The sequence below is a fragment of the Elaeis guineensis genome, chromosome 3 (assembly GCF_000442705.2).
Source record: "Elaeis guineensis isolate ETL-2024a chromosome 3, EG11, whole genome shotgun sequence".
NCBI lineage: Eukaryota > Viridiplantae > Streptophyta > Magnoliopsida > Arecales > Arecaceae > Elaeis > Elaeis guineensis.
In genome coordinates this window covers 125,283,992-125,298,674 of record NC_025995.2, presented here as the reverse complement: position 1 = coordinate 125,298,674, position 14,683 = coordinate 125,283,992, and the positions used below count along the sequence as shown (strand labels likewise).

The window sequence follows — 14,683 nt, the reverse complement described above, 5'->3', positions numbered from 1 at the left end:
AGTTTCTGTCTCCTATTCTAATTTTCATCATTTCAATCATTTTCCTTCTTCGTTCCTTTCGGTCTCTTTTTTACTTCAAAATATCTTTCGACAAAAAGAACGAAATGAAATCATCGGGCCGGCTAGGATTCTCGATTGCCTCCTTTCTGATCCGACTTTCTCATCCAAGCACCGAAATCTTGAACTGCATAGATTGGAGAGTCTGTGTGGAGATGTAGAGATTTCTTCGATCCCGAAAGTGAGGAGTCGTCTATTACCTAAGCCGACCTTCGAAGGCTTTGATCTCCATACTTCATTCCTTTTGCTTTTCGGCTCCGGAAGTCTCCTCGGAAGCCCAGGAATTTTGAGCCGATCTTTGGTTACTTTTCTATCCTTTACCTCTAATATTCTTGACTTCTTTGAAATTCTTCCGACCCACATCATTCTGAAATTTTGGATGATCATTATCTTCATTTTGTGTGATTGGCTCATTTAGTCAAGAACTTCTTTCTTCAGACCCCTTGATAAAGATTATGGTATTTTAAACTTTGATATGGATACAAATTCATCACCAACCTTCCTTTCTCCCTTCATGATTGAAAAGGTTAGTTCTTTTTTGTTTCATTGGATCTACCCTTGAGCTTTAGTTGGATCTAAGTGATCCTCAGCAACCATAAACTGCTTAATATCGAGGTGCCAAAGCTGAACAAATTAATAAACAAACAAACACTCTATGACATCGACCTTAATCCAACACTTCCTAGAGATATGATCGAGTCCTTTATTTTGTAGATCATAAGATTTTATTTGAGTTTCCTGCTAATTTTTTGTCTTCAGTTTGCAGTGATGAGGCCCATGCTAAAATCAATGAAGACAGCCTTTCAGAAAAAGAGGCGCGGGAGATGGTTCCTCGAATAAGAAGATGAAGCCAATGACTTCTCCCACCCCCATCAAACTAGGGACGTCGGTTGTTGGCTTGAGGTGGAGGATCAGACCAGCAGTAACATCAGGAAACAAACACAATAAAATAACAGCCACATTACCAAGAAGAAGAAGAAGAATGACGGTACGGGAAAAAGAGAGTTTCTTCAACATCTAAAGTAGACATTTGATGTCTAACAACAGAATGAAGCACACATTCTGTATCAACATCTAAAGTTGGCATTTGATGTCTAACAACAGAATGAAGCACAACATTCTGTACCTAGACTCGGTGCGGATATGATGATTGTGAAGGAGCAGCATAATCATATCCACCATAATTGATCGAAGTTCCATAAGGCACACACTTCGTCTTCCACTCATTTCATCAGGCCCATAATACGGTTGAGACATAATGGGAGTCTGGCTATAAGCTAAACCATACGATGCAGACAGTGGGCCATCAAAGCCACCCCGACTCGAGCAACTGTATGGCTGGCGACCCACTGGGAGCTGAGGTACGGTGGGTGACCGATGGGAAGGAGCATTGAAGGTCCTAGTTGCCTTGGCAGGACGGAAAGAGAGGCGGTGCCGCCGGTTGACCGTTTTCTCTTGCTCCCAGATTTGTTGGCTGTTGCAGCCTTCTTCTTTTCAGCCTTCGCTTTCTCCATTTGTGCAACTCGCTTCTTAAGCCCATCAATACTGAATTCTGATTCAAGACGGCAAGTTTCAACACATCTGATTATGGACCTGAGGTCACTCATCTCTGCTCCGGTAGCCTGTTCCTGGAAAAGAAACAAAGTCATGGCAAACCCATGATCTTGGGTGAAAAATAGATGCTAATGTACATTAACGCAAGCTTCATCTTCCTGCCACAAATACCCTGGAGATGAAATATAATAGATTCGCAAGTTTACTTGAACGCTTGTCAGCTCATCCCATTTGCTTGCATTTTCCCTTACCTCGTACTTCAATGCAATAACATACTCAGACATGGCAGCATAAACAGAGCATATAAAAACAATAAGACATCAAAGCAGGAGCTCATCAATACGGATAAATGGAACTCACCAAATCCAATATTTGGAAAGAAAGATCCTAACTATAGAGAGCTAGTAGGGTTAGAGTGTCAGGTTTGGTGTGGAAGATATCTCAAACAATTGGTTATCTGTATGCTGTCATAATATTAGTGTGGCATTGCCGTACAATACGTATGTATTATAAATTGTGGTAATGATAGAAGTGTTGAACTTGAATAAAAGTAACAATGATGATTTTTCCTTGTATCTGTTACATACAACATTTAGGCTTCATTTAGATGGGGAACAAGTTGAGGATAACCCCTTGTTCATTCCCTTATCAAGCTAGAGTCTTTTTGGCCAGTAGGATAGCTCAATTTCCTCCCTATACCACGAGTCAGATATCCTGCTCACTCAAGGGACAAGCCTATACATGGTTAGGGGTGGAATAAGCTTATTCACTCCACTTTTTCTATCAATTCTTAAATACACAAAATATGGAAAGTTTTTCTTTTGTGATAAAAGACAAATCATCGTGAAACTCAAAGTACATTAAATGCACTCCATTCCCTCCGGTTATGAAGCCTTATCCATTTGTAATCGGTAATCCTTTATATCATTCATATGAAATTTCATGTTGATGTCATGTCTATTCAAAATTAGTAATTTACATGCAACATTGACTAAATTTTGAATTGCAGCTTGGGCTATTACTTCTACAAGTTATACAGTTAGTAATATCACAGTGACTACTTAATAATGACTCAACACTCCACCCATGAACAACAAAGTAAAAGCTAATTAGTACAGCATCAATAGCAAAATATATTAATCATAAATCACAGAAATTGTGAACCATATGAACGCAGTGAATTAATAAAATTATAAATGTGAGAATGCATGAACAAGACAAGATATTTCATGATGCAATGCAACAAGAGAAGTTCAGAACTAGAAACTTGAAAGAAAACATACCGTAGAAGCAGTGGAATGATTCCCATCTTTCAATATGGCATTAGCTTTTTCCCTTGAGGATTGGAGATAAGACTTCAAAATAGGAAGAGGTGAAAATCGTTCAGTCAAACCAGCTTCATGAGCAAAATATACAGCCTCAAGCTCCTTTCCATTCTTTACCAACTCACCAATAATATCTGCAAGAGAGCATGCAAAGTTGATATTAATCTTTTCAAGCAATAAATGCAAGATAAAATGCAAAGTTTTAATCAATTTTCTTGATACATGATGATATAACTTCTGGAAAAACCACACAACCTTTATTAACTATCAAACACACACACACACACACACACAAAAAAAAAAAAAGAAGAAGAAGCAAGTCAACCACTACTGCAATTCACCATTGCTCTAATATCTATGCTGTAGCAATCTTGATGTGCAGAAATTTCTTCCTTATTTTTCTGCCTTCAATAGAAGTTATTGTTGAACCAGGTTGTTCTTTTTCTAAATTATTAAGGTTTATAATGAAACAATAAACAAATCCTAGCAGGTATAAAACTACTAGATTTATTGCCATGGCAACTTAATCTGGTGATTTTCAAGCTACACTAGATGAAAAGGACTCCAATGGCAGAAAGGAAGAACAATTAAAGGATCACTTCCATAGTTTCTCTAGGACTGGGCTCTCTACATGCTCAAATATCCCCTTAATGCTCATTGCTTTCACGATTACAAAACCCAGGAACATGTGCTTGACTTTTTAAAATTGAAAATTGAAGGAACAGCCAAGTTGGATTCGGGGAGTTTGATGTTACATGGAAAAGATAGGAATACCTCTCATCATTGAAGAAGTGGGAAGCAAGCTTCTTGCATAGGTACCAAGCTCCACAGGGAGTTCTCTCAGGTGACAACAGCTCCATCAAGAGCTCAGACTCGAAGGATGAGGAACAGCACAGGACTCATAGATAAAGACAGCCATGACAAGGGCTTCAGCAGCATGTACTCATTCTCAAAAAAGACACACAGCGATAAACTTCAAATATCATGAGAAGATAGCTGCTTCAAGATAATTAAAGTTTATTGTTAAAGCCTAAAAGCTGAGGGCAACAGAAATCCTACGGCTACAGCAAAAGAAGTTCATCTCACAGCTCAAACTATTCTACATTTCCATGAGACGAGAGATTGGAAGTGTCAGAATGTCTTCAAGAATATGGTTTCAGAAGGAAGAGTTTATAAAATCATAATCGAAAATGGTTGTTTGAACTTTGAAGCTTATGTTCTCTTCAGAGAAAGCTTGATGGCTAAACTGTGTATAACAAATGAGATCAGCCACATCAGCATGCATCATTATATAGCAAAGAGTCCATAGAAGCTAAGCATAAAGGTCTGAACTAGGGCGCTATCAGCGGTGTTTAACCAATATGTATGCCAATTACTCATATCCTTTTAGCATGACTACGAAATTATCATTTACATGTACCCATGAGGCCAAAACACAGCACATTTGTGACAAATGGGGGAAAAAAAGATCGATATGAATCAGATATATCTAGATAACAATGAAGATTTTGTCCACCACAAGAAAGGCTCCTAACTTTCACTTAGATCATTGGAGCAGTGAAGGAAGAAACTAAATTTGTCAACAGGACTCCTCTAGCAGAATTGATAGATGCAGTCTTGTCCAATGAGCTGAAAATGGTGTTAATCATGCTTCATCAAACCCACATGACTTTAATGAAGATTGTGCATATTATTCACCAAGAAAACAGTAAATATTTTTTGGGACACGCAAATCAGAAGAACTAAAACTGTTGTTGTCAACTATCCACTTAGACTAGATGCTCTTGTTTAGAAGAATGCACAATTAACATGCCCTAACCCACATATTTGTGAGTGATATCTGGTAGCTTGATTCACTGAGAAAAAAATGAAGAATTTACATGCATCCACAAGACATGGGTGTCAGATCCTTGGGCTTGTAAATGATAATTTTACCAGTATTAAAAAAAAGGATATGAAGCTTTCAAACATGAAAAAAATGACAGACAAAATCATCTCTATTATTTATTTGCAAAGTGTCAAAACGAAGAAATGCATTTGGGCTCATAAAAAAAACACTACCGTCAGCGTTAAGTTTAAGACAGTAAGATTATGTTTTGGTTTATAAAAAAAAAAAAAAAATGATAACGATCATTTCCAGCATACATACATGACAACTAGAAATGAAGTCAGTACTCAATAACACAAGGCTGCTAGAAGCTAAAACCAGTACTGTAACATCAGAAAATTTTTATACCTGCCATTTTCTCCCCAAGTCCTAATCCAGGAGCAAGCTTCCCGATCTCTTTCCTCGAGGCATGCTCCAGAACCAATTTCTTCAACAACTCTTCCTCGAATTTTGAGCTCAAACCGAAAGCCACCACCATTTGCAGAAATAACTGGGCCTCCGAACCGCCCATCCCTCCTTCCCCTCCTCCTCCTTTGTTTCCGCCAAGCTTCTCTTTCCACGCCTCAGCCACTGCCGCCGCTTTCTCCCTCATGCTCTTCGACACCTTCGGCGCCTTCCTCCCCTCGGAGTCAAAGAGTGCCCGGAGCAGCATCCCCAGGGCCCAGCACCGGTCGGCGCCGCCGCTTGTCTGGTGGTCCAAGAAGTCCGCCACGGCGTCGACCACAAGACGGGCAGGGTCCACCGATTCGGCGACGGCCTGGTCGATCACCTTCCGGAGTATGGCGAGGTCCCTGCGGCGGGATACGACGAACCGCCAGAGGCCGGCAGAGTCCATCCGGCGGCAGTACCAGCGGAGGAGCCCCGGGAGGTCGTCTGGGGGCTTGGCGTCGGGGATCTCGATCTCGGCGAGGACTGCGTCCTGGCGCTCCTGGATGAGGGCGGCGGCGGTGGACTCACGGTCGGGAATGGATGCCTCGCGGAGATCGAGGGATTCTAGGGTTTGCTCGGTGTCGGCGTCGAGGGCTTGGATCTGGGAGTCGATGGCCTGCGAGCGGTCGGCGAGGGTTTGGCGGAGGGAGGAGAAGTGGTCGGAGAGGTTCTTCCAGAGGAGGGTGCAGTTGGAGATTAGGGTTTTCTGGGCCTCGAGATAGTCGCAGACCTTCTGGATTCCATCGGCAGGGGCAACGTCGGTCGCCATGGAATCCGGCGGCCAACGCGAGGGAGTCGGGAACGAGCGAGGAATGGGAGAGACGAGGGCTAGTAATTTTGGAACGGAGCCCGCGGCGGGATGAGTCTGAAGGGACCGGAAACTCAGGGAGTGCCGATATTGGAAACGGGAATCGCGGTGCTGAAGAACCCATGGGAAACCGTTTCTTTTGGATGTTTTCCGTTGCGTGGCGGTGGATTATTAATTTATTATTTCATCTATTGCATATTTTTGTGATCAAGAGTTGGGAATGCTTGATAAGATCTGGAGATATGGACGGTTATTAGAATTATGAGAGAGATATGGGCAACGTCATATGATTATTCTAAAAAATATTTTCGATAGTTTCCAAAGAGAAAAAACATAGGAAGAATTGTGAGTGAATGGTTGGTGATAAAAATTTATTCCAAGATCCTCACAAGTCACAAGTCTTGAACTTGGGCATAGAGTTTATATATCAGTCATTGACCTACCATTGCTCTCCAAAAAACTAAATATTGTGTTCGAAACAATCTGTATATAAGTATATAACCCTATGCTGAATCTTAAAATTTATTTCTCTAGATATATTACTAGATTTTGCATGATATTTTATTATGTCATTTATCTTCCATACTCTTGCAGGATTGACAGAGATGCATGGACGCCAGTAGAGAAAAATGATTGATTTGAAGAGAATATTTTCTATATCCACTAAATTCTTCATATGGGATTGTTTACAAAATAATATCTTCTGCATGAAAATATAACAAATCTCCATGTACCATTAAATGAGCCATACTATTTTTTAAATGATATATGAGAGATAACTCCTTCAACATACGTGTCACACTTAGATTTTGCTTCTCCGTGATGTTGTGTTATGAGGTGACTTTGCAGTACATAGGAACTGGTTATAAGATGTCTCTGAGGTGCATAGGAATTAGTTAATGATTATTACTACTCATAAAATTATTTGATGTCATCATTAACGTGCTTATACAAATTGACACCAGATAAGCAGTCGCAATGTAAAGCTGCAAATGGTACGTGATCAGCTATTTTCTCACTAATTTGAGTTCATGCATTATGCTCGGATTTTAAATTTAATTATATAAAAAAATTATATATAAATAATAAAATAATATTCATTCAAATTTTTAATATCATTTTATATTTTCAACTATTTATATAAATAAATTTTAATTATAAAAATATAAAAATATATATATTAATAATATAATATAATTTATATAAATATAATTTAATATAATTTTTTATTAATTCAAAATTTGAATTTAATGTTTGAAAGATTATTAGGTAGGAGGATGCATGGTATAAAAAAAATTATTTACATGGATAATCTCAAATACTAAATTTTTTTTTTCAATTTTTATTTTATAATATATATATTAGATATATAGTAAGCAAATCAAAATAATATCTTTGATTTTTTAAAAATTTTATTTTTATTAAAAAAAAAAAAAAAACTATCCTTCCAAAGTCAATATCTAATATCCCACAGATCCTAGTAGGCCTGACGATAAACAATAAAAGACATTGAATGATGCATAATTTCATTAAGATATGCCTCGGGAGCAAGCAAGATGGAAGTTTTAGTCTCTTGCATAATTAATTCTAATACCAGAACTCATGTTTGTAAAAGGAACCCACGATATAATTACCTAGGTTGGAATTTTTTGAGATGCGTTGCCCAAGAATTAGACTCATCCTTGCTTGATTTAGCATGCAAATGATCCACCTGTATCATAGTTAGTCAAATCCAAGTTTCTAAAGATTTAACATTCAAAAATCGAATTCATGTTCTGTAGCTCCTAGTAGAAGGTATGCCTACCTGGACAAGTCCCAAGTTGATCGTATCCAAATTATTGTTATTCACTATTTAATAATTGAGATGTATTTATTATGTTATTTTATTATCCAAAATTTTAAATAGAATAGAAGTGAGATGTCTAATTTAATTAATCCTCTTTGCACTAGAGTTACTGCTCATGGCTCTACACCTCAAAGAACACCGATGATTCGTTTGGTTAGTGGTTTCCAGATAGAAAATTATTTTTTAAAAAATTATTTTTTAAAAATAATATTTCAGTATATTTGATTGATCATGAAAAATGATTAATTACGGTATAGCTTATATTTAGTTGAGTACTTATTTTTTAAAAAAATTATATAAAATACTTATTATATCCTTAGTAGATATAAGACCATACCTCTTTGCTCCAAAATTTTATATAAAATTAATATTATATTTATATTAAAATATAATATTAATATATTATAATATAATATTAAACTATAATAATTTATTATATTAATATAATACTTATATATTAATATTATATTAATATAATAAATATATTAATAAAAATATAAGTATAATATTCAATATAATATTATATTAATATAAATATTATACTAATATTAATAAAAATATTATATTAGTGTAAATATTAAGATAATTTTGAAATATAATAAATATTATAATGTTAATATTAGTATTAATATTATATTTATATAAATATTAGAATAATATTAATACAATATTATATTACTATTCAGTATTTCATTGCAATCATCCATTGATATTTTACAAAATCTTAATCATAGATCTTAAAAGGATATTTTGAAAAAAAAAGTATCATCACTTTTCATCCTATAAAAAATATCGAAACCTACCTCTTTCATAAATTTTTATTTTTCATGAAATATAAAAAATAATTTTTTACAAAAAATGACTTCCTAGGAAAGAACTTTTCTACTCTCTCTTTTTAAAACTCCAACTGAACAAGAGATTCTCTCTTTATTTTTCAAAAATTGCCTCTTCCTCCCTTCACTTTTCATCAACCAAATGGTCCCGAAAGAATTGAGAATGTATAAAAAGCTGTGAAAAGTATCCAAAGCTCCTATCATAGTGGAAAAGCCATATTGCATTCCAAGAATTAGCTATTGAGGTAAGTGAACATTTTATGCAGTTATCGTGTCATATTAATTCAGATGGTAGGCAAAATATTATATATATATATATATATATATATATATATATATATATATATATATATATATATATATATATATATATATGTATGTGTGGATAGATTTGGATAAGATCGATCGGATTTAGATTTAGATTCGATCAGATTAAAATTGGATAATGAAATTCTACATCGATGATCTAAATCGTTCGATTAATCAACTAACTTAAATTTGTTTGTATACCAAAAATCATATGATTTAAAGATTTTTAGTTTGTACATCAAGTAATCAAAAAAAATATACCTAATTCAATTTTATTTAGATTGTTCACTTTTTAACTATTTGAAGCATAGATCAAAGATTTTCAAATTATATAATTTTTTTATATATAAATTATTTTGAGTTAGTAGATCATATTTAATAATTTAAATTATTGATATATAATTTTTATTATAAAATTTTGATCTAATCAGATCTGAATTTAAATTTGATCGTTCTAATTTTAATTTAATTAGTATATATATATTAAAAATTTTTTCAGGGCATACAGGACGAAGGCAAGGTCCGTCTCAGACACTTTATGGCGTCATGTCCATGGAAGAATGTTGACACGTGGCATCCGTTCGATGCCAGGCATCCCATCAAAAAGATTCGCCGACTGCTTCATCATGACCGTCCGATGAAATGAAACGGGAAATAAGTCTAAACCCCTTAGCCCACAGGAGAGCCTGGATACCACGCGCGCGCGTAAAAACGACGCGAGCCCGTGGTCCTATAAATACGGGGAGCGTGCTCGCCCCAGCCGGCTCGAAATAGGATTGGCTATCGCAGCGGAAGCGCCTGCCTCGTCTAGTCGTCTCCTTCCAATGGAGTCCCTCCAGCGGAAAGCGTCGGAGTGGAGCGGAGTGGCCGCCAGCGACGCCTTCGCCATCGACGAGACCAACCTCTTCGAAACCCTCGGCGGTATCCAGCCCTTCGTCGATCTCTGCACCAATTTCTACACCAGGTCCTATTTCCGATCCTTTCTGCCCCCTTTTGCTTCCTTTCTCTCTCTTGGGTTCGTTCTTGGACTTGATCTTGGATTGGACCTAGGGTTTTCGATGACGAGGAGGAGTGGTTCCGCTCGATCTTCGCAGACTCGAAGAAGGAGGACGCGATTCGGAACCTGTACGAGTTCTTGGTGCAGAGGATGGGGGGTCCTCCTCTCTACTCCCAGAGGAAAGGTAAAGTCTGTCTCCTTTATTTTGATACGAGTTACGGTAGATTGGAGGTTATTAGTATTTCTTTAGAGGCTCGTCCCATTACATCACTGCAGTCCTTTTATGTTGGTTGACTGGTTCTTGGACTCGACAAGTCGAGATCTTTTCGTTCCTCCACCCTTTAGATTTCTCGCTTTTTAATTTTAATTTTTTTTTTCCTCCCTACATCTGTTCTCACTGATTTGTTTGGCAGCCTACCGCTACACGAATTTTTCCGTATCGGGGCCAGGTTGTGAGCGATATAGTTATTATTCTTTCTTCTTGGATGATAAGGCTTCCCAACGTCTCTGAAGAATTTTCTGCAGCACAACGAATATGGGACACTTATTTCTAAGAAAAAGCCGGGAATTTCTCTCTTTCCATACTTCCCAACATAGAGTGGCGATAAGTTGATCTCCAACAGCCCACCATTCTTCCTTGTCCTGCCTTGCCATGAGTCATTGAAGCCATTCGGCCATCCTCTCAGATTTAATTGGATTTTGATAGTTCTTTAAAGATTTTTAGTGAACGAACATCTCGTAAACAAATATAACATTGTTTCTAATCTGGTTCCCCACAAACAGCAGCCTGAACTCACTTGCCACCCTTTCTTCGCTAAGACTTCCCCTGTATGCAGCCTGTTTCTCAAAGCGAGCCAAATGAACACCCTTATCTTTTTGGGGATATTGGCTTTCCAGATGATTTTGTGGTAAGGGCAAACCAATCCTCCATTGTTCGGAAAGCTGTAACATGAATCCACTGAGAACAAACCATTCTGTGTTAGGGAGTTCGCAATATCATACTCTTGTTTAGTAGCGTTTGGAATCTTATGTCGATTCCCACTACAGAAATCTCTATTCTGCTTAATTTTTAATTTTTTTCGTCGTGCTGATTGGAACCTTTAACGCAAAGAAAATTCCATTGTGCCTGCCCATTCCCTATATTTAGAGGTTTATGTTTTTGTGCCCACACCCATTTTGTCTTCAATATTGTTCCTTCTGTAGGATGACAACAATTATCTGCAAAGCTCCCTCCACCTTCTACCTATTATAGGGATCTATGTTTCCTTGATAGCTTTTATTATAATTTTGATTATTTTTATGTTGGGTAACATAGTGAAATATCAATCTAGCGTGAAGAAAGTAAGATAGGGATCTTTATCATCTGAAAGGAAAAAAAAAAAAAAAGAGAACGTATCTAGTTGATTATAGAAGTGCCACATTGAAGGAGGAGAAATACAAGATCGATATGGTGAAGAAGGTGAAGGAAGAGAAAAATGAGAATTTTCTTCTTCCTCTTGTTTTTTTTTTTACCTGAACAAGGATGGGAAGAAGCACTGCAAATAAACAGGTGAGGACGGGAACGAACCCAGGTTTCCAGTACCAACCCTGCACGCCAATAATTTGTTGGTGTTGCAAGAATTCCCTGCTAACCAAAATCTTACATATTGTTGCTCCTGTTTCAGGCCATCCTGCACTGATTGGAAGACATCGGCCATTTCCAGTCACCCATCAGGCTGCAGAGAGGTGGCTACAGCACATGCAGCAAGCATTAGACACCACGTCAACTATTGACCCAGATTCCAAAATCAAAATGATGAATTTTTTCAGGCACTTACCTGTCCACTTGGATTTCTTTTCTGAAATGATTAATTTGCTGGATCAGCATATGACCGTTTGGTCATGTTTTGCGCCTTTTTTCTCCCAGGCACACAGCGTACTTCCTTGTTGCTGGGAATGAGATTACAAGGCAAGGGCAAGGAGTCCTCTGCAAACATGCCACAAGTGAACCAGCTGCCGTGTAAGAGTTTCTTTTTTTTTTTAACAAATAAATCGATAAATAAAACAAAAATCTTGTTTGTAGACTTAATGTGATGATGTCCTATATATGTGTATTTCAACCATCAACAATTCAGTCTCACTGAAATTATGGATACACATCTTTGGGCAAAATAAACATTTACTATATATTTGATTTTGTGCCTCCTGCTTGGTTGCTACTTCTCATTAGTTATGTTTTTGTCTGAGAGCTTATATTTTGTTTTCATGCAATAGTATGCGGTGATTCGTGTACCAAATCTTGGAATGACACAAATGTGACCACCATGCTGTCTAGACTCTAAGCTACCTCTTTGGTTTAGAAAGTTCTACCTTTTTAGTTGGCAACTACACCACAAAGCTACCTAGGTTGGCTAAAACCCAATATTGGTTTGGTCCCAATCGGTGATATAGAGGGGGCTGCACTCGTCTGGTAGCAGCCCACCTCTCTCAGCCTCTGAGATATATGGGAGAATTTATTTTAATTTATGGAGGTATTTGATTGGAGGGAATGAAAGTCTGGAATCGGAATGAGTGACTCCCATTCCAACCGTTAGGTTGGAAAGAGTCTCATTCTGATTTTGATTTTAGGATGAAATGGGAATGGCTCAATTTGTATAGAACTCAATCCTTATTCTCCTTTATGGATTCAAATTTTTATTACAATTCTGATTTGGATTCCAATTTCGATCACGAACCAAACACTTCGGAGGATTTGGCCATTCCGATTCCCAACCATTTCGATTCTCATTCTCATTTCGATTTCGGTTACGAACCAAACACCCCCTATATCTCTCTCCTCCATTCCTTAGTAAGGGTTTTAGGTCTTTGTGTTTACATCCTAAGACCAAGAAATATAGAGTTTGCTCATGGGGTTGTTTTGCTAAACTTGGATTAGAGGGCAAATTCTAGGCCTACAAATAAATATGGAACCTTATGTCAACACCTTCAAATTTAGGTCTAAAAAACGCTTGCTAAACCAACTTTCTTTCACTCCCGAGGTAGTTACATGCTTCTTTGTTACATGCATCTTTTTTGGTTGAGGCTACTAGGTCATGGGCCCAAAAAGTTGCTTGAAAAACCCCCTTTTTTCTGAAAAATCCATTTTTTTAAAATTGTTTATTTCATTAGAAAATTAACAAATTTGGCAAGCTTATGACAAGTTTTTTGAAGAACATTTTCTCGTCAAAGGAAAAACCTTGTTTTTTTACCCCTTATCATTTTCTTTCAGTCTTCTTGCAACCAAAAAAGGCTTAATTTCCATGGGATTTCTTGCAGCTTATTCTTGTTTCTTAGTAACCCATTTGGATCAAACATTGTTCTTATAAAATTGGAATGTAATTAGGCTGCAGAATAAGGATGGTCATTAAGGGGTTGACAAGTGTTGCTTGCCGGGCATCCTAATCCGTGTGTACATGAAACCCCACGAGTTAGAAGGCGGACCCTTGTTGGTAAGTATGCATGGTAGCGATAATTTGTATTATTTGGTACTTGTACGCTGCAGCCACCACTTCAGAAAATGAAAGGTGAATGATTAACACTGGGCTGCGCCGTGATACAATCAGCAGAAATGTATTCTAGAGCATGCCATCACCACCTACAGCTCAAAACTATACTTTAAGAGATCATTTAATGGAATATCAGAAGAGTGTTATGTATACCCATTCCAAGACCTACGGTCTATTGACAATCATAGCTGACAAAATATTGATACCGATACGTATGCTACTCGGAGCCGAGCACATGCAATTGGCAGCCCACTTGTTTTTGTTTTGGAGAGACATTCTTTGTGCACCACAGGCGGTGTATAAAATCCGGCATAGAACATGTCACTTTATGTGATTAGTCCACAGAATCATCATTTTTCAAAGTGTATTAAATATTTATAGTTCTATTTTTTTCGTTTAAAAATTTTGTATGACAAAAATACTTCCATCCTTTGAAAAAAATTATGACATCTTGTGATATATTATGACTTTCTGTAGGCAGAATGTAATAATATGGTGCAGAAAATTATAATATTCTGTACATATTATGATATCCTGCGTCAAATTATGAATTTTTGAATATAGGATGTCATAACATGGTCTCAGATATCATAACATGGCTTAGGATATCATAATATGGAAGGGGTATTTTTGTCTAATCACTTTTCAATGCGTATTTAATACCTGCAGTTTTATTTTTTTCATTTTAAAATTTTAAATAACAAAAATATTTCTATTTTTTAAAAAAAATTATGACATCTTATTTATATTATAATATCTTGTATTATATTATGACATCCTATGGATAAAAATTATGACTTTTTGGATGTAGATGTTAAAATATGAACATAAGATATCATAATTTTTTATAAAAAAATAGATATTTTCATTATTTAAAATTTTAAATGAAAAAGTAAAACTGCAGTCACTAAATGCGCATTGAAAAGCGGTGACTATTTAGATTAATCGGATAAGATAGTGTACTTCATGTTGAATTTTTTATGCTGCCCGTAGTGCATAAAGAATTTTCTCTGTTTTAGAACACACTAAGCCTCGGAGGGAGACATACAGGAGACCAGAAATTGTTTTCTTTTTTGGCTTGATGGGCTACAAAATGGAGTTAGCCCTCCCGAG

The 14,683-nt window shown here is 36.7% G+C and overlaps 2 protein-coding genes across 3 annotated transcripts; one reads left to right on the top strand and one right to left on the bottom strand.

Annotated features, from left to right (window-relative positions):
* Window positions 1–1,002: 1,002 nt before the first annotated feature.
* Window positions 1,003–6,153, bottom strand: LOC105040290 (FRIGIDA-like protein 4b). Its single transcript, XM_073254873.1, is given in 5 exon segments — window positions 1,003–1,266; window positions 1,269–1,484; window positions 1,487–1,685; window positions 2,895–3,070; window positions 5,173–6,153. Coding segments are annotated over 5 exon segments (1,524 nt in total). The 5' UTR covers window positions 6,023–6,153; the 3' UTR covers window positions 1,003–1,183.
* A 3,599-nt stretch (window positions 6,154–9,752) lies between these two features.
* On the top strand, window positions 9,753–13,720 carry LOC105040291 (group 2 truncated hemoglobin 3-2). Of its 2 annotated transcripts, none has more exons than XM_010916758.4 (5): window positions 9,753–10,013; window positions 10,100–10,230; window positions 11,711–11,855; window positions 11,953–12,045; window positions 13,415–13,720. In XM_010916758.4, the coding sequence occupies exons 1-5, from the start codon at window positions 9,874–9,876 to the stop codon at window positions 13,464–13,466; spliced, it is 561 nt and encodes a 186-aa protein (XP_010915060.1). In that variant the 5' UTR covers window positions 9,753–9,873; the 3' UTR covers window positions 13,467–13,720. The 2 variants fall into 2 exon arrangements, with proteins under 2 accessions (XP_010915060.1, XP_010915062.1); XM_010916760.4 differs by having other exon boundaries at window positions 9,755–10,013; window positions 13,408–13,720.
* The last annotated feature ends 963 nt before the right edge of the window (window positions 13,721–14,683 follow it).

Coding starts and splice junctions, on each gene's coding strand:
- LOC105040291 (XM_010916758.4), top strand. CDS start 9,874: ATGGAGTCCCTCCAGCGGAAAGCGTCGGAGTGGAGCGGAGTGGCCGCC. Junction 10,231..11,710: donor TCTCTACTCCCAGAGGAAAG/GTAAAGTCTGTC, acceptor CTCCTGTTTCAG/GCCATCCTGCACTGATTGGA. Junction 12,046..13,414: donor ACAAGTGAACCAGCTGCCGT/GTAAGAGTTTCT, acceptor ATTAGGCTGCAG/AATAAGGATGGTCATTAAGG.